General features: G+C 40.5%; 1 protein-coding gene across 8 annotated transcripts in view; it reads left to right on the top strand.

Annotated features, from left to right (window-relative positions):
- LOC142027296 (leukemia inhibitory factor receptor-like) overlaps nucleotides 1–24579 on the top strand; it is a 54944-nt gene extending 30365 nt beyond the window's left edge. For all 8 annotated transcript variants that reach the window (XM_075021185.1, XM_075021186.1, XM_075021187.1 and 5 more), the window contains 12 exons: nucleotides 1662–1825; nucleotides 3289–3434; nucleotides 6179–6344; nucleotides 6500–6570; nucleotides 6996–7209; nucleotides 10070–10249; nucleotides 11867–11968; nucleotides 13582–13749; nucleotides 14404–14565; nucleotides 15621–15714; nucleotides 16278–16356; nucleotides 17044–24579. In XM_075021185.1, coding sequence (XP_074877286.1) covers nucleotides 1662–1825; nucleotides 3289–3434; nucleotides 6179–6344; nucleotides 6500–6570; nucleotides 6996–7209; nucleotides 10070–10249; nucleotides 11867–11968; nucleotides 13582–13749; nucleotides 14404–14565; nucleotides 15621–15714; nucleotides 16278–16356; nucleotides 17044–17682 — 2185 coding nt within the window. In that variant the 3' untranslated portion in view covers nucleotides 17683–24579. The remainder of the gene's footprint in view (nucleotides 1–1661; nucleotides 1826–3288; nucleotides 3435–6178; nucleotides 6345–6499; nucleotides 6571–6995; nucleotides 7210–10069; nucleotides 10250–11866; nucleotides 11969–13581; nucleotides 13750–14403; nucleotides 14566–15620; nucleotides 15715–16277; nucleotides 16357–17043) is intronic.
- Nucleotides 24580–26556: the final 1977 nt, after the last annotated feature.

Genomic DNA, 26556 nt, shown 5'->3' with positions numbered 1-26556 from the left:
GAATTAAGTATAACTTTTCCCAAAGACTTATGCCATTATGAACTCATGAGAAAATAAAGGGCTTAGTGTGTTAGGCTGCTGCCAACACGTAGATAAGACCGCTACGAAAATACAGGGAGATATAGGAACCATTCACTTATTTTTTAATTTTTTTTTTATATGCAACCTCTGTCAGGTCATCTGTCAGACATTTACTGAGCTTCTGCTATGCACGATGACAGAAACACACTGAGGAACAGTTGTAAGGGAGGCCATGGTCCATTTCCCAAATGCTACTAGGGAAAATAGCAGTAAGCCTACATCCATTCTCCTCCCAGCATTAAGAACTGGCTAAGGTAGAGCAGGCAAAGTACACGTTAGAAGGAAAATGTTGAAAGGGACAAATAACACTGATATCATCCACAGAAAGAAGTGAAGACTGGTGTCCTACTAGTTTGTCTTACATCGTAGGCCATGTAAAGCCTTAAAAGTGAAGAATTGCTGTTTTGGAATAGCACTTGCAAATGGGATTCCTTGGTGGTTATGATTAGAAGTTAGTGAGGAGTTAACAAAATTCCTGTGGCGAGGAGGCTCCCCCATAATGCCAAAGGAATAGTCAGGGAAAGGAGCCAGGAGAGGCCTGAGTCACACAAACTGATGGGAAATGGAGTCTCATGGTGGCTTTGAAGCAAGTCAGAGGCAATGAGGATTGAGTTACAGTCACAGATGTTGTCCAGAATGCTAGTGCTAAAAAAGTCATTAGCTGGGATGCGAAGAGGTGGACAAAACAGAGCAGGTATTCAAAGGAAAGGAGCTGCAGTCACTGGCTGCCCATATTCAGCTCATAAACAAGGATGTAGTTCAGACTTGTTTCGCTCAGCCCAAAGCTGTGAGGAGATTAATGTGATGCATTTCAGGGTAAACATTCTCATCCTTGTTCTCAGCCTACACTGAGCTATTGAAATAGAGAGAATCGTGTGGAGAGAGCTCACAGCTCAGCTAGAACACGATAAAAATGCCCAAAGGAAGAAATTAAACTTGTGCTACTGAATGAGAGGTTTACACAGATTGTAATTAAAACAACTTCTATATAGGTACATACATACAGATACACACTTTAGATTTCACCCCTTAAGATGTAACTCTGGTCTTGGCTGTTACCAGACTGCCTCTCCTGCTTTTGATTTTAAAACATCTGGGACTAGTGGATATATCCCAGGTAGCGAACCATAGTTTAGGTTTGGCAGGGCTGAGAGAAAGTAGTAGAAAGTAGCGCTCATAGTAATGTGTGTCACATCTCCCTAGTTCAGAAAGCAATTAAGAACATTCTTTTAATGCAAATATATGCTGATCTGAAGAAAGATACTTTAAGTCAGAATCTCAGTTGTGACTTGTGAGGTGGTTTTACAGGACCTACCTGTTTTCCAGGCTTTTGAGAAGTGAGAGGATGGAAATGTTATGCTAGTGGAAGAGGAGAGTTTCACGTGAGAACAGGGCAAGTCATGACTGATGCCACTTTAACCTGTGTTGTGGTGTTAGATATGCCTCTGCAATCAAATCATTCTGTACGCCATGTGTCAGTGAACCCATCGTTCTTTACTGTGTTTTCAGTCTCGACTTCTGACTTTCTAGAAATTATGTTATTCAAAAATTAAGTTGTTCCCCCCTTTTTTACTTTGTAGAATATCTGGTAGAAATGTTTCATGCGAAGTCAATGAAATGAACAGAGAACGTGTCTGTGGCTTTCCAGTACTGGCTGATCAAAAAACCTACGATTTCATATTAGGCGTCTCCAATCCTATTGGGCAAACGGAGTCATCGCTTTTGGTTGACTTAACTCAAAGAGGTAAGACTTAAGAATTACAAAGGCAAAAAGAAATGTTTATGCATGCTAACCATTTTTTTTTGTTTTGGGTTTGAAGAGCTCTGACATGGTATACTTGTCATTATTTTGCTTTATTGTCACCAGTATTTTGCCATGTTCAATAATTTGAACTTGAAAAGAAAATAGCTTAGGACATGTCCTGAGGGAATGATTAGGTGTACAGGGAGATGTCAGTTCTCAACAACAATGCTACCAGATTGGATACACTGCTGTGGATAAATGCTACTTGTGATCTTATAATTAGCCAGCTGTTGTTTATGTATTACTTCATATTCTATTACACATCAATAATTAAAATTTAGGTGTAACTTTATGAACTGTTAAGTGACCCTGTATTTCAGTGTCTGCTTACAGGGCAAAATACTATGCAGTTTTACAACAGCAGGATTTGGAGCATAAAAAAAGTAGCAGTAAAGGATAAAAGGTAATAGTAGGAGTATTACCTGCTGTTGCTAATAGCCACGATCATCTGCTGTCATGGTTTGTAGAAAAAAAATAGCTTCTTTCATTAGACCTTCAGTTTAAACAAGGAAAGGGAGAAATTACCACCTTTCTAGTGCTGTCTTCCCCATCCTTTTCTATCTGCCTCCACAACCACAGCTGAGGATTCAGGGGTTCCTAATGGTTACAGCATTCTGCCGTTCTCTCTGAAAAACTGGATTTAAACATGAAGATGGTGCAGTATTTTTGTCCATGTCCCAGTTCAACTAGCCTGGGGTTAGAATTTTCAGAGTAAATCAGCAAGTCCTAGAAAAGCATAATTTATTTCTGTTAATTATAAACTGGGCTGTTTTGCACCCAGTCAATATGACTGCTATTTCCTATTTGTTTCCTTTCCTTTCTTTCCCTCACTGTCCACTTAATTCCCAACAGAGAGTACATATTTCCTTAAGGGTAAGAGGGTAACTGGAGCAATTCCAACAGTGGAGATTTTCTTCTCTGATAGCTATGAATAGTAGTACTGAATATTATTGAAAAATTCTGTGAAGGGAGTTTTGGGAAGGGAGAGGTCATTTAGGAGTCCTACCCTGTCCTAGTCTGAAGATTTTAAGTTCTAACTTAAAAAGTTCCCAGAAGGTGAACAAAGTTGAGTAAGTTTAATCCGTCACTGTGGTTCTCTGAAGTAGCTCATTTTTCGCTTTTTTGATAAAGTCAATAGGAAGGGAAATGTTTTTCTGTGTCTCCAACTCCTTATCACACATGCCAGTATGCTCAGCTTTAAGTAAGTCTGTTTCCATGTTTGATAGCTGAGAAGAGTGTCAGGAATGAGTCTGTGAGTGCCTTCTCAGCACCAGCTGTCCTAGTTGCTGATCGGATCACTTATTTATCCTTCTGATTCTCTTTGATCTTCTAAAGTCAGATTTTTCTGAACTAAAATGAATGTTTTTTTCTTAGAACTGAGGGGGTTTTCTTTGTTTTTTAAGTTCATCCAAAAACTCCAGAAAAGTTAACTGTTTCTGGGAACAGCTCTACAAGCGTCCGTCTGCATTGGTTTATAAATGGCAGCTTTGCTGAAATCAGGCTTCTGTGTCAAATTGAAATTCACAGTGGTCACTCTGAGCGAAAACTGGTAAGTTGCTTTTAGTGGATTTTTTTTGGGGGGGCTCAAATGTTGATCTTTTTCACTGAACTAATCACATTTCAAATTCTTTTCTAAGAGCTTCATTCTGATCATCTTATTAAATGATTAATGTAGTAATGACTAGAAGTTCATCTACAAAAATCAGAAAAAGTTCTGCTCATCTCTCTTGTTGCCTGCTTTCTTTTTTATTGGTTGGTTTTAAACAATTTAGAGGAAAGTCAAATTACCCACCATGTTATTTGGCATTTGGAGAGGGTGCATAGTGCTTTATGCTGACCCATTAGGTAACAATACTTGTGCTTTGTGCTTCCTGGTGCAAAAGGTATTAATACACACTTGTTCCAGGATGCGCTGCTGCCCTGCAGACTTCCTTGGTGGTTGTTTCAGATTGCATCTTGCAGTCTGTAGCTGATTTTTTTTTTTTTTTCCCCCTCCCCTCAGAGGACAGTTCATTTGCTTGCTGTCAGCAATTGATATGCACCTGGCTGTAATATGGAGCTGCTAAACCTGCTTGCATGTCAGTGATGTAGAGGCAGGATAAGGAAGGATTCTCCCACTGGGTGTATCAATAGGTAATCCCCAGTGAAGACCTCTGGAGCTGGAGAAAAGGTGGTATATCTGGGTGGGGTTCAGATTTTCCAGCATTCAGGCTTCCAGCTTTTGCCTGGCTTTGGTGCTCTGTGTCAGTGACTCAAGCTGCATATTTAGTCTTCTGACTGTCAGAGGAGTTTAGAATACTAATTCGGACACCAGCAGCAGATACTGAGTGTAGGTGGTGGGAATATATCCTCTTCTTCCGTATTGCCTACTTTGTGTGGGGTGATCCATGTCACTGGGGAAGCCTAATGGCAGAACTGCATATTCAGTTGGCCTGAGATTTACCCCCAAATTCTGTGTTTGTACGTTTAGATGGAGTATCTCTGACCAGCTTGGGTAGGCACATGCTGAATTATCAGGTCTTGCTGCACAGAGCCTGAATTTGTAATTTGAGCATATTAACCTCAGAGGCTGGGTTTTATAACACTTGTTTGATTTTTGGCAGTATTCTATTACCCACTGCATTTAGTTGCCTGTTCAGCACAGCCTTGAATAAAGTCACTCAAGCCACAGAAGTGATGCAGCTGAGACTGAAGATAATCGTTATATACATTGCCTCTAAAATAATAGGGTAGTAGTTAATGCATGCTCTGTAAGAGTATTTTTAAAATTCTTTCAAAGCACTTAATGAGTATGGAAGCCTTAAGCTTTATATTTTCTCCGTAGTGGCATGTGTTAAGTAGTACCCAGAGATTAGGTACTGCAAAGAAAATCATATATATCTTTGCAATTAACAGGAGAAGGAACTGTCTTTTAGGTGTATGCAACAGCTCTGACAGATGAGCTGAGTTGGATTTTGGTGTATAGTCTGAGATACCACCATTGACAGCTCTCTGCATTTCTCTGCTCCCAACAGTTACTGCTTCTGGTGCAGTCAGAAGGGGAAAGAAGCACCCAAGTGCCACCCACCCCCAGCTCAGTTAGGTTAAACTGCTAAAAAAGTAGATTTGCAGGGCTCTGTCTAGCCAGCGTTACGCTGCTTGAAGCCTGGGGCACACACTTGCTTGTGAGCTCTGCTACCAGGTCAGTCATCTGGGGCACTGGGAGATGGAAAGGTCTTACGCTGCCACAGCAGTTTGATTCACTGCACCTCTATCAGAGCCCGCAGCTACAGATATTTTGAAACACAGCAAACAGCTTGGTAGAAGCTTTTACAGCCTTGTTATGTCGTCCTCCACAAGTTCTCTGTAATAAAAAAAAGTAGCTGTAAATTTGTTATGGGGTTTTACATGGCATTTTGAGGATGTTTTCAGAAGCTTTTCCATCTGTATGAGAGATAGTTGGCTTTTTTTATATTTTTCAAGTTGTCATTTGTCTTTAGAAATGCTCAATTAGTTGCATCCTAAAGTCACTTGGAGTCCAGTTTTTGGCAGCTGTGATGCATATGTGTTATAATTAGATTCAGTAAAAAACACTCCCAGGCTTAGGGTTTCTTTAAGTAATCATGAAACTGAAATACTCCCTGGAATTGCACCATTTTAAGAATAATAGGAAAGGCTAGTCCAGTCATAAGAGCTGTGAACAGAGATCACTGGGTACTATCTTTTGAAGGAAAAAATGACTGCCTGGGAAGAAGACTGCATGATAAACATTTTGCTCAGACAGACTATCTTTAATGTGCTCCTGCACCTGTATCTTAGGAAAAAGGCCTCTGTCTGCCCAGTCTGATGTGCACATGCATAGTGGAAGTGCAGGTTCTGAATACCAGAGGTGAAATCCTGGCCTGCCTCATAAACGCAGTTTTGCTGCATGTGGGGGAGAGGGGGACTGGATGGGACAGATGGGAAGCAACCCTGCTACTGTGTGCAGAGCTCATCCTGTTGAAGGGTTGTCAGTGTTATCTCTCCTTTTCATGCTTTACATCTCAAAGGTGCTGACTACTGTCATATTCCAATTTCTGTGCTGCATATGACTTTATTTTGGCAAACATCTGAAAAATTTTCCTTTGTTTAGGATGACTGCATAGGAAATACTTTTCTTTTTTATTAATTTCTTTCTAGGGCTTGACTGCAGCTTTTTTTCACACTGTTGGTATTCCTGGGGAGAAATATCACCTTTTTAGGTGTTGACTTTCAGCATAATCTAGGAGAAAAAGATATATATGTATCATGTCAATTTCTGTAAATTTTTAACAGCACAATGTCTCCATGCCTGGTGGAAAATTCTCAACTTACACAGCTCAGCTGAATGCATTGCGCCCATATACCAAATACCACTTCAGGGTGCGCTGTTCGGCTGCTGACCACTTCTGGAGGTGGAGTGACTGGAGCATGGTAGCGGAGCACACAACACTGGAAGCCCGTAAGTTTATTTAATTATTTGATGATAAAATGTTGAACTTGTGAAGCCAAATATTTTAAAATTAGCCATCTAAAAAACTAACTTTTTAGTAGATGGTAAATTGTCTATTGTGCAACTTGGAAAAAAAACCCCAAACCTCTTTTTTTATTTCTTAGCTCCTACAAGAGGACCAGATATCTGGAGAGAAAGAAGTCCTTCTGGAAAAAGTCTAAAAATCTTCTGGAAGGTAGATAGGAAACTTAAAGTTTTAAAATATTATTTAATGTAACTGAAGAAAAACTATTTCCTTACACATTTATAAATGAGTAAGGTTTATAGTCAATAAATCGGACTGCTTTTCTTAACTTTTTATAGAACCATCCGTTGAGACAAATATTTTTCCCCAAATGAGAATATTATTAAATTTTTATAATTTAAACATTGCATTGAGAAGCATTTCACATGAAGAATTGAATTTTTAATACATCCTAGCTGAAAATTAAAAATTTATGAACTTATGCATTAATCCTGAAAGTCACACTTGAGTAACTCTCTTCTGCCTTGTAGTCATGTACATTTATCAGACTAGATCAGGACATTAAATTCGTAATATCCTATGTCTTCTTTTGTTTATTCCATTTTGGTTTTAATGTGCTCTTTGTCTGCTCATAGCCTTTATCCCTTTCTGAAGCCAATGGAAAAATAGTGTCTCATGAAGTGTCCTGCTACGTGCTAGAGACACCACTGGAATATAAAGAAGTCACCGAACCCTCAAACAGCACTGAGATAAAACTTGGAAAAAACGACTGTGTAATTAGCGTTGTAGCCAAAAACCACGCAGGTTCGTCTCCTCCTTCGAGGATAACGAGTGTAGAACTTCCAAGCGGTGAGTGCTCCCAGCAGAGAGCTAAATACCTTCAAAGCTTGGGGAATACCTGGGCGAGTTTGTTTATTGAAAAATAAGATAGATACATGCTTTGTTTGTTTGTGTTTGGTTTCTGGTTTATTTCCTCCCCCGATCTACTGGGCAGGGGAAGAAGAAAGTTGCTGCTTTGCTTTTAGGGTAGCATCTTGCCAATTAATTGTGCTCTCTGCATAAAAGGAGGGTGATAGTGTGCAGTCTCTGCAGCTATTTGCCCTTTTCTGGAGACCTCCCAGGAACAACAAGAACGAGGCTTCAATGCATTAGTGTTGATCTCTGATGTTTAGGGAGCTCAGTTTATTTCTGTGTGTTCTTGTTGAGAAGCTGAAAAGCGTTGCGTGCTAAAGAGAATCAGAATAAAGTTTTGGGGTTGTTGTGTGGCTTTTTAAGGGGAGAATTGTCAATTCAATGCCTGTGAGCTCTGCAGGCGAATATTAATTGGGCTGGTTGGGAAAGTGTTGGCATCCTTGTGCTAGGAGCCAGTGTTTGAAAAGGAGATAGGACTTTAGCTCCCCAATTAAAGCACTGCCACTCTTGCTGCGGGCTTTTGTAAAGGGAAATAGCCGAGCCAGATAATGATTTTCTGCCACTAACACTGAGCTTGTGGAAAAGATAGTATTGCATGTGGCTATTGAGAGTCCATGCTTCCCTGCACACCAGGAAGAGTGTAATCTCCTAAGGCCCAAACCTTTAGCTCTGTATCTGGTTGATGCTCTGCAGGGAGGACAGATTTACACAGCGAGGCCCCTCTCTGCTTGTTTGCCAGGAGCATGTATGGTGCTGCTTCTCCTTCCCCACCCAGAGAACAGGTACCACAGTTGCCTGTCTTGCAACTCAGGTTCTGGTAAGACAAGGCCATCTCTCATAGGAAGAAATGTGCTTTGACTGAGATTCACAGTGGGAGAAAAGTGAGCTTGTTTTATGTAAAGGAAAACCATTGCTCTTAATGTTTCTTTTGCCTCTCCAAAACACTGATACCTAAAAGTATATTCTTAGTCTGCTCCTTGGAGAGAAAAGTAATTAATTGTATGGGACAGTTGAATGAATAAAAATGCTTTCATAGCTCTCCTTCAGCAGTGAAGGAACGAGACTGGGAGTCAAGGAGGTCTCTGTAATAGGTTTGTGGTGTGGGACAACTGATGGCAGCTGGAGCTTTGCATTCATGTATAGCTTTCTGTCGGATGTCTGAGGTTCCCTCTGGTGTTACCCAACTTGTACTTATTGAAGACTTGCTCCAGAGTTGGTATAGGAATTGTCTGAGTCACTGACTGGAGTCATGAAAGATGACTCATTCACTGAACTGGATGACATTTCTGCCCAAACATCTTTTCTGGCTGCTTCCTGTGCACAGTCTGTAAGTGCTTTTAATGTCCGTAAGAGAGCAGTGGCTCTGAAGCTTGAGATCTGTTGAGGTTTTGTGAAAACTGAAAACACAAACAAAGGGTACTCTGCCTTAATTAATTTCTCACTGTCTCTGAAAAGTGCTCTGTAGAGAGTCAGGACATATAATCTGGCTGTTCCAGACTCCCTTACCACAGTAGTAGTGTAGTGCTAGTAGTTACTTCTGCTAGTCTAGGTTGCAGCTATAAATACACCAAAATGAGCAGTATTGCCCTGGGTGAATTTCTAGTCATCTGGCACAGGAAATAAAATCGAGTGTGGTGTATTTAAGCATTTTTTAGAGAGTATGTGCTCACTGTCAGTAAAAAGTCTCTCCTGTAAAGAGAAGAATTAAAGCAGTCTAAATAGAAATATGCTCTCTTCCAGCACCATAGAAGTGTAGTTTCACTGGATGCATAGTAGTTTAGGGAAAGACTTCTGGAGTTGATTTGGTTTTTTTAATCGTGTGTCTTTCTCACCATGAGCAAGCTAGAGAAGGATGGTATGCTTAGCTGTATGTTAAGATTATTTAGAAATAGACAGTCCTTCAACGTTCACACACATCTGTGAGAGTAAAGTTTTCACAGCACTGGTTCTTAAAAACTGCCCTTGCCCTTCAGCTTTCCATAGTTTATGGCTTTAATAACATGAAATAATAGACTCAATAGGGAGCATAAATGAGAACACTGAAAAAAGAAAAACTGAAACCCTGAGATTGTTTTTGCAGATCTGTTGTGGGGCCACCACTGTTGTTGTGGCCTTTGGAAAACATCCCTTAGCTCAGCGGGGTCCCATCTGATGGACAGCTGTGGAGGGAAGCTGCAGGAATCAGAAGTTGTTCCCAGATCTGATCACTTCAAGGGCAACAAACCTTTGATAATCCAAACCAATAAAAATAGACTAAAAGAAAAACTTTTATTTTTTAAAAATTTACCCTTGGTGGACTGGAGCCTCCGTAAAGTTCACCATGGACTTGACTTTTGCTGTCGATTGTCAGTGAAAAATCGTTGTCTGTGGTTGGGCAAGTGACAGCAAGACACTTTGAAAGAAACACAAAGCAAACTGTTTGATGAAATGACAGCAGGAATTTATAGCTGGAGGCTCCTGCCAAATTGGTGTCAAGTCAGATTTGAACCTGCCATCTGCTGTAAATCCTTACCTTGAAAAAGTGCTTTTTAAGCCAGTCCTGAAATGCAGCACTTCTCGTCATCATACTTAAGGCTGGCTGAGGGATTTGCTGCAGGCTACGTCTGATTTCCAGCACTTCAGAAAGCATAGCTGAGTGCACCGCTTCAAATTTCATGGTACCAGGAGCGTACCTCTTGTTCTTAGAAATGACTACAGTTTATAAAAGCTTTGTGCTGTGACTGAAAGGCTTTCTTCCAGCTTGGACTACAGATAAGTGTCTGCTCTCTGATGGATTTTTATGTCGTCTTTGTTGCAGACAACGTCAAAACAGATCGGGCTGTGGCAATGGGGAATGGAATTTATATTTCTTGGAATTCTTACCCCAACATGACCTGTGGCTACATAGTAAAATGGTGTCCTTCATCTGGGTCTGAACCCTGTAGTGTGGACTGGCAGAAATTTCCTTCAAATACAACAGATGCAGTGATAAAGTCTGGTAAGTCAGAAATAATTTTTTGTGAGTCTTTCTGGTTGAGAGCCTGAGCAGCAAGTGGAATGAGAGCAGTACCATACTCTTAAGTTGAAGATTGTTGCATTGCTGTGTGCTTGTGTATATAAATGAACCCCTTCTTGGTACTGTGTTTATTTTAATTTCTTACACAGCCTTGCCAAATCCAAATATCAGTCTTTACTTGACTGTTATCATACTATGTTTATTAACTGTTTCAAAATTACCTCTTCTAGCTATACCCAGCAACTTCCTAACTCAGCCTAATGCATAATGGTTAATCTAGGGTTTGGGGTTTTATTTGGATTCTAAACATAAACAGCGCTGCTCAGGATGGGGGGGAGACTAATCCTTTGTTTTTACATGAGGCAGATTTTTTTAAGTGTGACCTCCATGTGTTGGCTTGCTGTCAGCAATTGAAATTTCCTGGAACAGGGCACATTTCAGGTCTCTAGATGCTGGTGGGCAGATCAGGGAAATGAAACTCAGCTGTGGTTGGACAAGTAGGAGCAGAAGAAGAAAGAGAGGACCCAAGAAAGATGTAGGATTTTTCTCTGCTGTCTAAAATAGTATATATTTGCTTTTTAGAAGAGTTTAGTATATAAAGTCTCCGTTAGAGAAAACAACTTGGAGCTGTGTACATAGGACAGCTGGGGGGGAGTGGGACCTGGGAGGGGGGCAATATGTTTTCCTGCCTGTAATTACAACACTGTGTCCATGTTGTTTTCCTTTGCGCTGGCTAGAGCTTGCTTTTTTCTAAGCAGACAATGCTATGTCTGTCCAACAATGCAGTGCTCTAGTTCTGAGCTCTTCCCTGGGATGCTTACTGCAGCACATAGTGGGAGTTACCAGGCCGCTAGGACAGGGCTCAAGCTAGCAGATCCACCTCAGTGCTTAGTCCTGCCAGGAGAACCTCTCAGGCTGGACCTCAACTCTTGCAAACCCCACTTGACTTCTGTAGAGTTTCACAGTGGCATCCTGTTTAGAAAAAATTTTGAAAGTAGTGTACACCCCCGACTTGAGAAAATCCCAGGAGATGGTAAATTATTTACACATTGTAGTATCAAACACCTATGCCTCCACCAAAGACATGTGAACTGGAAATTTGCTGACTATCTGTGTTTTGCAGAGTCAGTTCAGGCCTGGAGTTCATGGCTAAGTGCTTCCTATCACTTTTGAGAGTTCTCTGAATTTGTTTTGTACTGTTGCTGTAATAAGCTTGGGTATTTCAAAATACATCTGTATTTCTGAGGAGGCAGGATCTACATGGCTACCGTGGGAGGAAAGGAAAGGGGTTGTTTCTGGTAACTTCACTTAGTGTTTCCCCATGGAAAGAGCAATTTATGAAATTTGAGTAGCTTGTTTTGAATCGTATTTGTTTAGAACCAAAATTTCTCTGGGAGCAAGATCTGCTTACTGCTTCTAAGCTGCATCTGATGGCATACCTTTTATAGGAATTACAAGTAGACATAGTGTTTATACCTAACAGCGTGGTCTAAGACTTTGCAATTTTTGAATACGTATTTATGTAAGTCTGTGTCCCATGAAAGCTAAAAGCATCACTCTTCATAAGTGAAGTATTCTTACAACAATTTTCTCTTGCAGCTCTGTTTAGACCTGGCGTGAGATACAACTTTTCACTATATGGCTGCCAATCCAGTGGATATCAGTTACTGAAAAACATAACTGGGTATATGAAAGAGCTGCGTAAGTGCACTTTATCATTCAGGATCTTTACAAAGTGGATTTAGACTGTGTCTATTTTTAGCTTAGTTTTGGCAGAAGAAGATTGAGACCAGAATCCCCATACAGTACTACTGACTTCTGCTTGTTCTCTGTATATAATTGTGATACATTTCTCCAGCCACTTCCAGTTCCCAGCCTGGAATGACCCTGTGTTCCCCAGCTTGTGTGGTGGCACAGAGTGTCACAGAAGTTAGCTCTGGAGACAGTGGTCTTCAGAGCTGAAGTCACAGGCATAATTTGAACCACAGGCCTGCAGTCACTTCTGCAGGAGAGGAGGCAACTTTGATTTATCAAGTCAAAGTAAACTTCTGAGCACATTTGGTACAGCTCAGCAAATATAAAAGGTGTCCACATTTCTGTTTAAAAGCACTTCTTAGACCAGAACGAGATCCTAGAGTATATGCTGTTTTGAGAATTGCACTTGTACTCTCTCCTGTACCAACCCCATCTGGGTAACTGCGGTTTGATCCAAGGCTGAGTTTTGCTTGCCTGGAGATGCATTAGTGTCTGAATGCTTTCTGTTCACAGGTATCTGAATTTGGCTTTACCCTTTAACATCACAACTCTACTGTATTGTAACTGCAGCACGCATTTCACTTTGAAGTTTAATGTGTTTTCTGCTAAAATAGTTTGCTTGGAAAACTGAGCTGCTGACATAATCTGACCCCTTGGAAATGCCATTGTTTATTTCATTGCTAAGGTTGAAGGTGAGATTAAGGCAATTTTACCAGAAACTCAACTTTCAGCCATTTGTATCTGCAAAATCCTTAACAGTTTCCCAGAAGGTTCTTCCATATGTGTTCTCAACAGATTGGAAGCTTTCAAGATGAAAGGATAAAGACTTTGGGGGACTAAAAATGCATCAAACGTGCAGAAGAAACTTATTAGGAACTGAGAAATGTATTAATTTTGCACAAGAGCATAGATTCGTTCTAAAACTTTAGATTTTCCTTTGGACAGATAACCATCAAGACAAAAATAGATGCATTGTTAAACATGAGTTCAGCACTGGTAGATCAATGCCAAATGTCAGACTAAGTCCTGATGCACATGACCTTACACAGTATCTGCTCTAACACTTCCAGTGCAGTGCAGGTATTGGAATAAGGAATTGTGATGTCTGCTAAGAGTAGTTCTTTTAAACTGAGATAGATTTCCATGATAGGAATGTAGAATTTGTTTAATTTGAAGACAAGCCATGAAGTCACAGGGTTAAAGCCTTTAAAAGCTAAGTAATTTGTGTGGTCTGAATGTTTATGCAATCTTTTGGGATTTGTAGCAGGAAGAAGAGTATTTACATGTATGGATCTGTAAGAAGGTTGCCCAAGGAGAGATTCTTCTTTCAGCCTCTGTTAGTAGATACTACTGCAGTAATTAATAACAATGAAACTGACATGCTTGTATTTTTGTAGTATCACCTGCTAAGTCTTTTCACATGTTCTTGACAATGAGGGAAAAGTATTCAGGAAAAAGTTGAAAATGCTAGCCCTGAAATGAAACTGATGAAACACATGGATTCAGCATTTAATAAGGTGGTTACTTACTAGCTTTTCCCTTCATAATTCTCCCTACAGCTCCAAAACGTGCACCAAATTTTACTGTAGAAGAAACTTCTTCAGATTCTATATTGGTAAAATGGGAAGACATTCCTATTGAAGATTGTCAGGGGTTTTTAGAGGGATATCGGCTTTCCTTTGCAAAAGGTGAAAAAGATGCTTTAAAGCCTAGGCTTTCGGAATCAGGTAAATGAAATCTATAGATCACAACTTTCTTGCTCAAGCTTTTTTTTTTTTTTTTTTTTTAATAATTTAATTTCACTTTAAAAAAAGGTGCTTTAATCATAATTCAGTTGCATTACTTACTGGCATAATTGGCCCCTGATATGTGACAAAAGCATTTGAAATAATCAGCTCCTTGTGTGGTTAGCATAGTTGTTTTTTAATATAAGGCAAAAGTCAGAGAAAACCCTGGCTCATAAAGGCCATAAAGCTATGCAGTGACCAAGTGGCAATGTGGCACACTGCCCTGCATACAGATATCCTGGGTGGATGAGACATGGGGGAGGTTACATGGCTATATTTAATTGAATATATTCTTCCAGTACCCATCTTGTAAGGGCATCTCTGTACAGAACTGAAGCCTGAGTCACATGAACATAAGAAGACAAGCAGGAGTGTAAGAAACTGAAGCCAGCCTGCAGCAACAACACACTCCTGTGCTGTTTGGTGCTGTGTAAGCAAGCAGCATTGCTAGGATTCTTTATTTCAGTTTTCCTTACACAGACTGTTCTTCAGGTTTCGTATGCTGACTTCGAGAAAGTCTTGCTAAAGCTGGGGTTGTCTTTGTGAATCCTTTCTTCCAAAGTTATGCTTTTCTTATTGCTTCCAAACAAACAGGGAATCCAGAACTTAAAGTTAAGAATATCACTGACTTAACAAAGAAGTCTTTGAAAATACTTGATCTTCAAGGCAAAACAAGTTACCAGCTGGACCTACAAGCCTACACTGCTGGTGGGTTGAGCCCTCCAAACAGCCTTTATGTGGTGACAAAGGAGGACTGTAAGTTGAATATCCCTGTTCATTAATAGTCTTCAGCACAGGGTCTGTGCAATGTATATAAAGCTGAGCTTATTTTGGTTTTTTTCTGGTCCCCTTAGGTAGTTTGGGCCTACAGTCTAATTTTTAATTTATTTACTTGATTATTTTTAAATACAAAAAATTGGTACAGTTCAGGGTGAGGAAAAGATCCTTTCCTATTACAGCTACCTTGTAGTTCGTGGTACTGTATACAAGAAAAATAACTTCTAAGCTACTACTAAGTATGGTTGAGTCTGAACTTAGTATTCTCAAGCAGCTAGCTGTTTTTGTCACATTTCCCATGATGAATATCTGCTAATACATGGTGGGAAGAAAGACACTGTGGAAATATTTACCAGTTAAAGAATTATAAACAGATGCCTCTCTGCTTTGAATTCAGTTTTATCGATCCCCTGACAGAAACAAACCCAGAAAGACAGTTAGAAAAAAAAAAAAAATTACTTTAGGGAATGAGAGGAAAAAAAAAAAGTATTTCATGAAAGACTAAACACTGGGGTGCAACTAAAATACATGAAAAATCAAACTTGAGGCACTTAACATCAGTAGAGGAAGGCACTGGGAATGTATTGGAGCTAAACCCTGGAGATTAGAAGCATTGTAAGGCAGTACAGTTTGTGCAATGAGTTGTTGGCCTATAAGAGCCATTAATGGAGATTTGGCTAGCTCAAGTAACATGAAAGTGCAATTCCAGTGCTTACTGAGAGCAGAATTACAGTGGCAATCCGTCTTGTGTTGCACATGAAGCCTTTCGCAATTGTGCAATGAGAGAGAAGTATCTGCTGATTCCTGTAGTTATCACTGAATCAGCTCTGTTTATGGACTTTTGCCCTTCCAGCAAAGGGAAAGTGTATGGTATAGGTCACTGTTTGCAGACCACTGTTAGATTGAGTTTAATGAAACGGTCACTAATCTGCGGGAATGTTAGAAAAAGCATAAAACTCGCTGGTAACTTTGGGTATACATTTACTGCCTTTTTTTTTTTTTTTTTTTTTTTTTTTTTTTTTTTTGTCCCTCAGCTGTAGGATTAATCATTGCAATTCTCATCCCCGTGGCAGTGGTTGTGCTGCTTGGAGTGGTGGCCAGTGTCTTCTGCTATCGAAAGAGGGAATGGTAAATACCTGCATTCAGTACTGATCTTTTCCTGGATGTGTTTGCCTCAGTGCTAGAGTTTTCCACAATTTCAGTTACTCTTTGTTTTCTCCAAGTACCCAAAGATGTCAGTGGGCTTTGTTTAAAGGTGGGTGGCAAAGACACATTGTAGAAGGTGAGGGAGAAATTGAGTTGGAGAGAGGTCAGAGTGAGGAATGCAAAAAGGTTTTGCAGGAGCCTGACTCCCAGTAAGCACTGTTTATAAATAGTTCCCAAATGGAAATAAGCTGGCAACAAACTATAATTTGTGAGCCATCCACAAACATTCAGGTAGACATCCTATCTTCAACTTTTCTTAAACGTGGCATATCGAGTTCCCCAGTTTAAAAAAAAGAAAACCAAAAAAAAAACCACATTTGCTGTTTTTTCCATTAAATACTCAGTGAAAGTGTAACACACTAAATATTTGTGCCAGATGTCTTCAGTATTCTGAATTAAAGGGAAATGTCCTGACTCCTTTTGTGTATTCGCAATCTGTTTCAGGGCTTGGTAACTTTAAAAAGTTTGTTCTTCCCTTTTTAAAGGATTAAAGAAACATTTTATCCAGAGATCCCGAATCCTGAGAACAGTAAGGCACTGCAGTTTCAGAAGAACATCTGTGAGGTAACCCTATTTTAAATCTGGTATTTTAAACTTCTGAAAGGTATCATGAGTAAAGAATACTTTTGCGAGCTTGGAGTCTTCCAGTTGTGGAAATAACACTGTGGCAGGGGGGAACAGGGCAAGTTACTGAGTAACTTTTGTCACCTGTTCTTAAGAGCTTTCTTGTTGTTACTGTAGTTACTTGCAGTGTTTGAACTCGGAAAGGATTGCTGCATTTCTCTCCTCCTGCGCTAATGAGAAGTGTCAGTACATGATAAGGATGTGGGAGTAACAAACCCATCTTTGTCGTAGTGTTAGGAGTAGAAAGTATGGAGAAGCGTATATGCCATATCCCCAACATTCTGGTAGACATAGTAGCTGGAACCGAGTGTAACATTTAAACAAGGTTCGGGAATGGGTTATACAAAGCCAAGATTTGGGGAAAGAGTGCTCAAATACTTACTGCAAGATCTGGAGTGTCTTTAAGTTGGCTAAAATACTTTTACCATTAACAGGAATATGTGATGAGCCAGAAAATGAGAACTAAACCACTTTTTTTTTCTTTTTTTTTTTTAATATTGTACTAATGGCAGTGGGATGAGTGCAAGCCACAAGCCAACATACTGGTTTAATTTGGGCAAGTTGTTGCTTTCAGGATTTCCAGGTCTTTTGGCTTAGTCTCTCCCCTTCTATTTTTTGTCACTTCAGGGGAATAAGACACTTAAAACACTGGAAATGAACCCATGCACCCCCAATAGTGTTGAAGTGGTGGAAACACGGTCTGCAGCTCCCAAGATTGAAGACACTGAGATGATGTCCCCAGCAGCAGACACCACTGTGCCTGAAGATGGTTCTGACTCGGAAACGGAGAACCACGTGGTTGTGTCCTACTGCCCACCTATCATTGAAGAGGAGATCTCAAATCCCCCTACGGAGGAACCTGTGGGGTCATCTCAGGTGGTTTACATTGACATCCAGTCAATGTACCAGCCTCAAATTAAACCAGAGGAGGAGCCAGAAATAGACCTAGTGACTACAGCAGGCTATAAGCCACAAATGCAGCTGCCTATCAGTGCTCTGAAAATAGAGAGTCGCTCACCTGCAGAGGAAGAATTGGATAAAACTGCAGGTTACAGACCTCAGGCAAACACAAACACCTGGAACATGGACACTCCAGACTCTCCTGGATCAGTTGAAAGCAACAATGAAAATGCATCTTTTGGAAGCCCGTGCTCCATTAATTCCCGACAGTTTCTGCTTCCCCCAAAAGATGATGAAGACTCTCCCAAACCCAGTAACATAGGGTGGTCCTTTACACACTTTTTTCAGAACAAACCAAATGATTAACAGTGAGTCCTCGTTGCACCTGAACCTGTCTTCTAAATAAGCTCTTATTCCTGATGTTGTAAAGAAAGGAAGAAGAAAAGTGCAAAAGGCATGAATTATTCTTGGAGACAGTCAGCAGAGGTTCTAGTGAGCTGAATGTTACCATGTTTAAGTTAGTGGAAGTGTTAATGTTCCATTTTAATAGAGGCCGAGCGGCCAAAGCTATAGCAATTTAGTTATTACTCTAGTAAGATATATTGGATATAAAGGGTATTAAGTTTAGAGCTCCTGATAATCATAGTCAAAGAACTCTGCCTATCTTCACATAGTGCTCCAAGATTAATATGGTCTCATGCAACTTATAACTTGGAAAGATTGCTTTGCTTTGTTGTAGTTGTTCTCAGCTGTGCGTACTCAAATGATGCAGCCCCGACAGGTTTCCTTACTGAAGGTTTCATTTATCACAAACCTCAGCCTAACACATGGAAACGATGTGGTTGGAAACTCTTGAGATCTTTTACCTAGTTATAAACTAAGAACAAATGAGAGTGCTATTTTTTTTTTTCCTCTCCCATACGGAAGGGTATTGTCACTGTTTAACACTTCTGAAGCAATGGCCATTTGAATCTATTGCTTTTTAACTAGACACTAGTTTCTGTACCTACTGTACAATGTTTATTCAATGTTTGACTCAGGGGTACAAACTTGGGGAAAAAAAGTGTAACACTGATTTAAACCTCAGCAAGAACTGCATAAAGTTTAATTATTTTTTTTTTTAAACTTTGAATGCGCTATATTTTTTCTGTTCTTTGGTTAAGGAGTTAATCTTTCCTAATGTATTGCACTAATGCATTTTGTATTTCATAGCTTCAGCTCCAGATCTCTTGCTTCAAAGTGGTACAGTAATCCTCGCCCCCAGTGTTCAGCAGTCTTTGCACTATACAGTAATGTAAGCCATGGGGAAATCTTGTCTACTAACACTAGCTGTCCAAGCAGTGTGGCATGCAAAATCAGAGGTAGTAGTACTAGCTCCTTGAGAACAAATTGCTCTTTGGATGATCTTTATTGTATTAGCTTTGCCACCTGCTGCCTGGCTCTTCTCGAGTGTCTAAACAGGACCTTCTCTACAAATCCTACCTGAGAGTACAAGGTGGGATTTCTCCAGTGGCAGGGAGAAACCCAAGGAGGTTTTAGTGCCGCTAATTCTACCTCTCCTTTACCAGACATGTGATGCAAAGAAAGCTTAAATAATGTATTTGTGTGCTTAAAGGAGTGTTCAGAACAATCATCTTTGAAAATGCTTGTTTTCATATATGGATCTCTAGGCAGCTGTAATTGTAACATTTCACTGTGTAAACTTCATATTGTGGCACAAGTGAGTTTCACTAGCTTACAGGAGAAAGTACTTTCTAACTTACCTGTTCCTTACTGTAAAACACAGTGGTGAGAGGTCAAACACTAAAGAGCTTGATCAAAAAGGGTCTCCATAGAGTCCTAACCTAATCTTTTTTAGATTTCAATCTCCTTATCTACTTTGGGGTTTTTTGAATAAATAAGATAGGGGAGTGGTTTTCTAAACAAGATCTCAGAACAGATAAGGAGGGTGAATTGGCTAAGCTGCTAGTTGTAAAGGTGTGAGAGCAGACCAGGAGGATGGCTAGCTTGGCAGACATTTGTTCTCCAAACCACATGATCAGGCCATCAGAATAAAACCAAGCATTAGGTTAAACCTAACTGCAGCAAAGGATGCTGCAGTTTCAGATGTTGGTGTGTCTCTGCCATCACCATAGAATGAAAATACAGAAGGATTTCAAAACTGACAAAAAGGCAAAACACTAAACAGCATTCAATCATCATCATCAGTAACAACTGCCTGTGTGTGCCTCCTGGAAGAGTGAACTGTGAAGGCAGTAAAAATAGATCTGTCTGCAGATCTGATAGAGTGCAAGGTGTGTCTGAAAGAACAGAAAGTGCAGATAGGATTCTGCTTTTGAGGCTGAGTCTTGGAATCAGCAGAGCTGCGAGTGAAAAGACAGACAGGCAGTGCGAAGAGTTGGTGTCCATCTGTTACCAGGCATCACCACAAGAGAAAGTTTCATGCCTAATCTATTACTGCCTATTATTCAGAACACTAACCTAATACATAAAAGGAAGCAGTTTTGCCCTTCGTGCTTGCTAGCTAGGAGGTGGCTAAAACCTAACAACCTTTTCTCACAACATGTCTTTTAGAGCAGATTTCTTTTCACTAGTGCAGTTTTGTCTTAATGTGTTTATCTCCTAAGATGAATTTTAGATTATGCTGCCATATGCTTTTAATTGAAAGCAGAAGATGTCATGGACAGAGTGTATGGGTAGTGGTTTGGGTTTTTTATGGAGCAGTTTCTCAATGCAGAGGAGCAATCAGTATTGTATAGTGATCCAAACAAAAAAACCCCTCTGTAGTGGAACAGCTGATTATGAAGAATAACCGTGCTTTCATACAGCTGTGTGTTGCAAGAAACAAAACCAAACTGAAGTTTGAGAGTACTAGCAATTTTTGATTTGGCAGACTGGAAGCTGGGGCAGCTGCTGAGAACACACAGAGCTTGCAAGGAGCAGCCTAACACCCTTCGCAGTGCTCCCATGGTGAACCACTTAAACATATGCATCACATACTCAGGTTTTCCTTTGTGCTGCTCTTCCTATTCAGTAAAGGCAACAGCATTTTAAATTGCTTCATTTCGTAGTGATTAGGCAGGGGAAAGGTCCACAAACACAGGATCTGCCTCGATGTTATCAAAGCACTCTCATCTAATTATCCATCACTTTTTTTAAAAAAAAAAAACCTTGACTGTATATTTTATTTGACTGGTGTTTTGACGTAGGGCAGAAGAGTCCTGTTAATAGCAATGGCTTACTGTACACATCATCTTGTATCAGTATCAAAGGAGTGGGGCGAATGGGGGAGAGACACAGGCTTGTGCAGTATATGTAGCATCATTTACTGTTGCTTAATGGTTATGAACCAGTAAGCAGTTTTCATTACAGCACTTGAGAGCTCAGCTGCTTCGCCTCTGTGGTTTCCTTTGAGCCTATTTAGTGCTGCCAGTGAGGACTCCTTTCCAATGCCTATTTTAAATCTTCAGCAGTGAATCCAAATACCAGATGGGTAGTGAGAGGTTGCGTGCTAATTTAGTGACCATGTGAAGACATCCCTAGGTGCATGGAGCAGTAAGAATGAGTGACAAGGACTGTCAGGGAATGGACATGCTTTCTGAGCCCAAGTGCCATGTTAAACCAGTGAAGTGTCTTTAGGATGTCTTTGTACTGAATTCACTTTCAAAGCATGGTGCTCTTTAGCCTCTAAATGCATTGGTAACAATTGTAAGACTAAACTTTGGGCTTCAGAGGGGATCAGACTCCTTGTACTAGTGCCTTTGGGCTTCCTGGTGAGCCTCTTCAGTCAAATTGTTTCTGAAAAATGTCTTAGGAAGCAAAGTACTGCATTTTCTAACCATCATTTTCTGAAAGATCTTACTCCTTTATTGAATATCTATTTTGGTTTAGGTTTTTTTGCTTTTTTGCCTTTTTTTTTTTTTTAATAAGACTAGTTCAGCTTTTTAAAAAACAAAACAACACAACAACTTCCAGAAGGGATATGACCAGAAGGGATTGTGTCTGAAACACTGTTACTCCTAACTTAGTGCTTCAATCCTCCAGTTGGATCAGTGTTCAGAGATGTAGGGTGTTAATGCCAAGCAATTTCTTTCTGAAGCAAATCATCGGTGCTGCTGCTTTTTATTTTTGAGCCATGCCTGTCATATGTGACAATTTGAGGTTTGTAATAGGTTTTTGTGCTGTTCGCTGTATGCATGCAACCTCAGTCACATTTGATGTAACATCGTGCACTCTCCTATTTGACACATTCATTATTTTTATTGTTCTGACATGTGGGGGGATCTGGGATCTTGGTTTTGTTAAATTTTGGGATGGTAGCTCTGCATGTGATATACCTCACAGAATTACTAGTTAATATATCAACAAAATAGTAAGCTAATATTACAGGCAGGCAGTGAATTACCTCCCCTGCTATGCAGTGGCTGCATAGGCAGACTTAGAACCCAATGACTGACATTTGCTGTGGTAGCTGTCTTTATTATCTGTAGTTGCTGCTTTCATGGGTAAACCATTTCCAAAGGGAACCAGTAGCCTTGTTGTCTGTCACAATACAAATGGCAAATGTGCCATGTTTCTTCATTTTTGGTTTATGTGGGGGACCAGAGCTTTTCCTCTGCTGGGAACATGGCAGCAGCAAGCTCCTGCTGACCTTGAGTTTTAGGCTGCTCTGAAGAGGCATGTTCAAGCTGCCTTTTTTTTTTTTTTTTTTTTTTTTTTTATATGTTCAGCTGGGTAAAGCTTAGGGCTGTGGCGTTTCCTGTGATCTTGTCCTCCAGGACATTCAGCTGAACATGAACAGTAGCAAAAATGAAGGCAGTTGAATGCATTGGAGGTAGAAGGTGTTCAGACATCACTCTGAAAAGGCAATGAGAAATCATGTGCTCTATTTTTAGACAAATACTGCTTTGTAAATTGAATATTTGTATACCTACAAGTAGATAGGAATATAGTAAAATAATTTGAAATACATAGGAAAAATGTAACATTTAAAGGATCAGATTGCTAACAAGGCTCCATGTACCATAAATCTATCAAGAGCTTCCCATGTAAATAGCATCCTCTGTTCTGCCACAGACTTTGATGAAGACTTCAGTGCAAATGGCATTAATATTTTTAACACTAAGGAAAGTCCTAACCCTTTATGCACATATGTGCTTACATCATTATGTACCTAGGTGCATATTACAGAGGAAGTTGGTTTGCAGTTCCTAAAGTGATTTTTTTGGAGCCCTGTACTTAAATATATGCATTTTGAGACGCAGTTTCATCTTAGAGGAAGTAGCTGCCGTCTGCACTCCTCTGACACGCTACATGAGTTCATGCTGCTGTGCATTAAGCAGTACCCTGTGTGGCTGATGCTCAGAGATGCTGTCGAAAGTTCGCAAGATTTGTTGGCTTTTTCTTTGCCTTTTCCTTAGCAAGCCTGGAAACACAGTCCCAGACCCCAAATGCCAGACACAGATTCAGAAATATTGGAATGTTTAAAAACTAATTTCCTCATGCTTAGGCCTGTCTTAAATTTTTAAATATTTCTTAGAAGCTGGAAAACAGTTTCTTCCATAATGATTTTCTTTCCTCTCCTCCCCCATTTATGTAACTCTGGATTTTCCCCAGTGTTTCTAAGATAGCCAGTGTTTGTTTCCTTTTTGCATGTTATGCAAACAAACCTCAGATGATATTGGCAGGGGTTTCTGTAACTTTACAACTTGTCCCAGGGTGCATGACAATACTTTTTCCCCACAAAAACGTCTATTAATTCCTTCTGCTCTTACAACAAAAAAGTCCCCAGAGAACTTCTGTTGTTTTGGATGGCAGGGGCTTAGCATCCCCATGCAGGTGAGCTGGTCTAATGGCAGGGTGCTGCATAAGAGGATGCGGTTAATCCCTCTCCAGTCTCACCCTCTCCTTGTGCCAGTGTGGCCCCAGTGTCTTTGTGGTGCAGCAGAGCAGATGACATCCTTATTTTTTGATGTGATACCCAACAGAATCTCTAGGTAGGTTTTTTGATGGTCCCAAATCTGCACTTCAGCTGTTGTTACATGAAAGCAAGCTCCAGTGGAAGTGTATGCACAACTTCCACAAGAAGGTTCAATACCTTTGCAACTCATTTGGTCTCATGGTCTCACGTTGTGCAAAGTATAGGAAGTAAAACTTACCCAGGGACAAAGCAAAAAATGAAATGTTCGCATTTTCATTCTTTGGGCTGAAGAAAATTCAAAAAAGAAATAACTCAAGCAGGGCAAAGTAAAATAGAATCTGGCAAGGTCTCACACTTTTTAGTAGTAATACAATAAAAAAAAAAGAATCCTTGAATATAACTTTGTCAGTGTTTCCTTAATGTGACTCAAGAGTGGCTTAGGATGAACAGCATTTTATGCTTCATAGCATGTCAGAAAAGTTTGTAATAGTAAAAAAGGGGATAGTAAAAAAATAAGATAACTGAATCGACTCATGTGTGAAATCCTACTCGAAGGTAACAGTAATTTGGACTTTGATCTTGTGGCGCACAAAACAGCGGAGCTGGTGGAGTCATACAGGTCACCTGAAAAAAAAATATGTTGTACTATAATGCTGTAACTTTTAAAATATATACTGTGAACAGGTTCAATGTTTTTTTTAGCTCTTTTTATACCATATTTTTTACAGCGTAAATAATTTGTTTAGAGATGTTTTTATGTTGTTTTTACAAAGATTTTAATGGACTTCTGTTTAATACTAGTGAAAATATTGTTTGCCAATTTGAAAGTCATCTATAGAAATTAATTCTGAGAATAAATCAATAAATCAAGCTGACAAAATAGTCTTCCTAACACACTAAATCTAATCAGTCATTTAACATATTTCTGTTGCTGAATGATACTGAAGTTTTCCAGCTTCCAAATCTGCTACTGAAAAAATACTTCTTTCACAATTTAAGCAAAATCATCACAAGGCACTTTAATGAAGTTGTAGCATACCAAGTAAAATACTGATTCAACAAATTGTATCAACATGAAAATTTATTAGCTAAGCAGTTAAATAAATGCATGCTTGAAAAAGGAAGTGTGGGATGATATTGGGGATATAATATTCCAGTGTGGGAGGTGACATTTAAGACTAACCTAACACTAAGATACCAACTTTGCATATGTTTTAAACTTAGTTTGCTTGGCTGCTGTAACTCCTGTTGTATTGCTTGGGTGTCTAAAAATACGCATGTATTTAACAATTTTACCATAGTATTGCCATGGAATTTAATAAATATATTTTCTTACACTCTTACATGTTTTCATATTCTTGCTTGCATGTTTATTTTTAAGGAAGAGTTAAATTCTGCTCATGCTCCAGTACAAACAGAGTTATTTTAATTTCGTGCCAGAGTAAATAACCACATGATCTGGCAAGCACAGCCTTGGCTTCTTGATCAGCAGAGCAGGTCGTAACGCAGATATTCTCTGAGCAGCTTCTCCTAAGCACAGCATGCTATAGTGCGTACATACATGGTCCACTGAAGCTCTCCTGTTCCTGCCGTGGGACGTGATGATAGGAAGAAGGCCAGCTGACTCACCTGTGTCCTCCTTGGCTTATGGCTGTAACACAACTGGGGTTTTGAGGTGTGATTTCCCTACACGCTTGGGCTGAGGGCTTGCAGAGATGAGCAGCCAGAGGCTCTCTGTGGAGGACAGGTCTATGTGGCAGACATCCCTATTTCAGGATGAAGGATATAGCGGCAGGAAGGAAGGGCCTGGGCTGTGCACTGTGGGGTCGATAGGGGTGGCATAGGACACTTTCTCAGTGTGTTTTAGTGGAATGGAGATGATCAGTTTCTATGGTGGCTGTAACACGGGCCTTCTGTTTGAGGCCATTTATGCCACAGTACTCACTTGTCCTGGGAATTTTGTGGCTCATCTAACCATGGCGTCTGAACTAGGGAGTGACACATGGGCTTAGCAGTGTGCGGACAGACAGGTGCCACATCACAGCATGTCATGTGAAGCCATCATTGCATGGTGGCACTGTGCTCTCTCCACGTCTTTGGACGCAGTCTCGAAAGTCGGAGTCAATTCCTTGTCTTGCAGTAGCAGATTGGTGCAGCTTATTGGTATGACAGCAACTAGGCAGGATGCGTGAGCTCCACTGAGCGCTGGGGAGGTGCGGGGCCAAGGGTACTAAGTCCTTTAAGCAGAAGTGAAGAATACTGCTCTGAAAAGACTGAAACACATAGAGCTGTGGGAATGAGGAAAGGCTTTGATTATTCCAAGGTGAAATCCCTCAGCTGCAGTCTCAAGCCCTGCAACTGCTCTGGCCAGTGCAGGAACACCAGGGATGAGTTCAAGACAGGTCTCACTCCATCATCTGGGCCTCAGGTCTAAAAGAAGTAAAAGGATGATAGTTTTGCAAAATCTTCTGAAGATATTGCAAATTGTTCAGGTATAGCTTGCTCAAACCTTGGCAAAACTAGGCTAATCCTGTTGGGTTTGGTATTTAACACAGCTTAGTGACAGCTGGGGCTCCCCATCCATTGGCACGGAGGTACTCATGCGACGGCAGCACCAGAGGAACAGGGAAGCAACAGGTTTCTTTGCAGGGATGGAGCTGTGTCATGTCCACAGTGGGTGCAGACCAGTTAGCCCAGGCTGTGCTCTGCCACTGCAGGGCGAATGTGTGAGAGAGAACGGCTGCGAGCTCCGGCCCTGCGAGAGGTGAGATGGGTCTGACCCCTCGATGGACACTGCCGTCCCTGCCCTGGTGCAGGACGCTCAGCTGCAACGAATGGCCCTGCCGTGTGCCTTGCCCACACGCAGGGTGTGCCTGCGGGGTGCACGCCCCACGCTGGTTCTGAATTATCCCAGGGCAAATCGGGGGGGATTCTAGTCATGAAGCCACCGCAGAAATCGGTTGCTGATGATATCCTGCCATGTCGCATTTAGAATGCACAAGCACTATAGGTGAAATACCCCAAGCTGGTTGCAAGCTTGAGCTTTTAATTTTGGGTGCATTTATGAGGTGCCTGGGAACTACAGACACAGGCGCTTCTACAGCGTAATTAAAATCACAGAGTCTGAGTTTCATGTAGCGTTGCAGCCATTCAAAGAAAATAAGTTATGCTACAAAATCCCAGCAACTGAGATTGAAGGTTGGGTAATGACAGAGCACGTGGACTGCCCTGTTTTTCCACCACTGGGACAAGGGTGGGGAGAGGGACTTGAACCATCGTGTTTCCTGGCTCTGTTGCAGCACACATCCTTACCTTGTACT

Source organism: Buteo buteo, chromosome Z (assembly GCF_964188355.1).
Source record: "Buteo buteo chromosome Z, bButBut1.hap1.1, whole genome shotgun sequence".
In the NCBI taxonomy this organism is placed as follows: domain Eukaryota; kingdom Metazoa; phylum Chordata; class Aves; order Accipitriformes; family Accipitridae; genus Buteo; species Buteo buteo.
The sequence above is the reverse complement of the archived record's forward strand: the minus strand, read 5'-3'. Positions and strand labels throughout refer to the sequence as shown.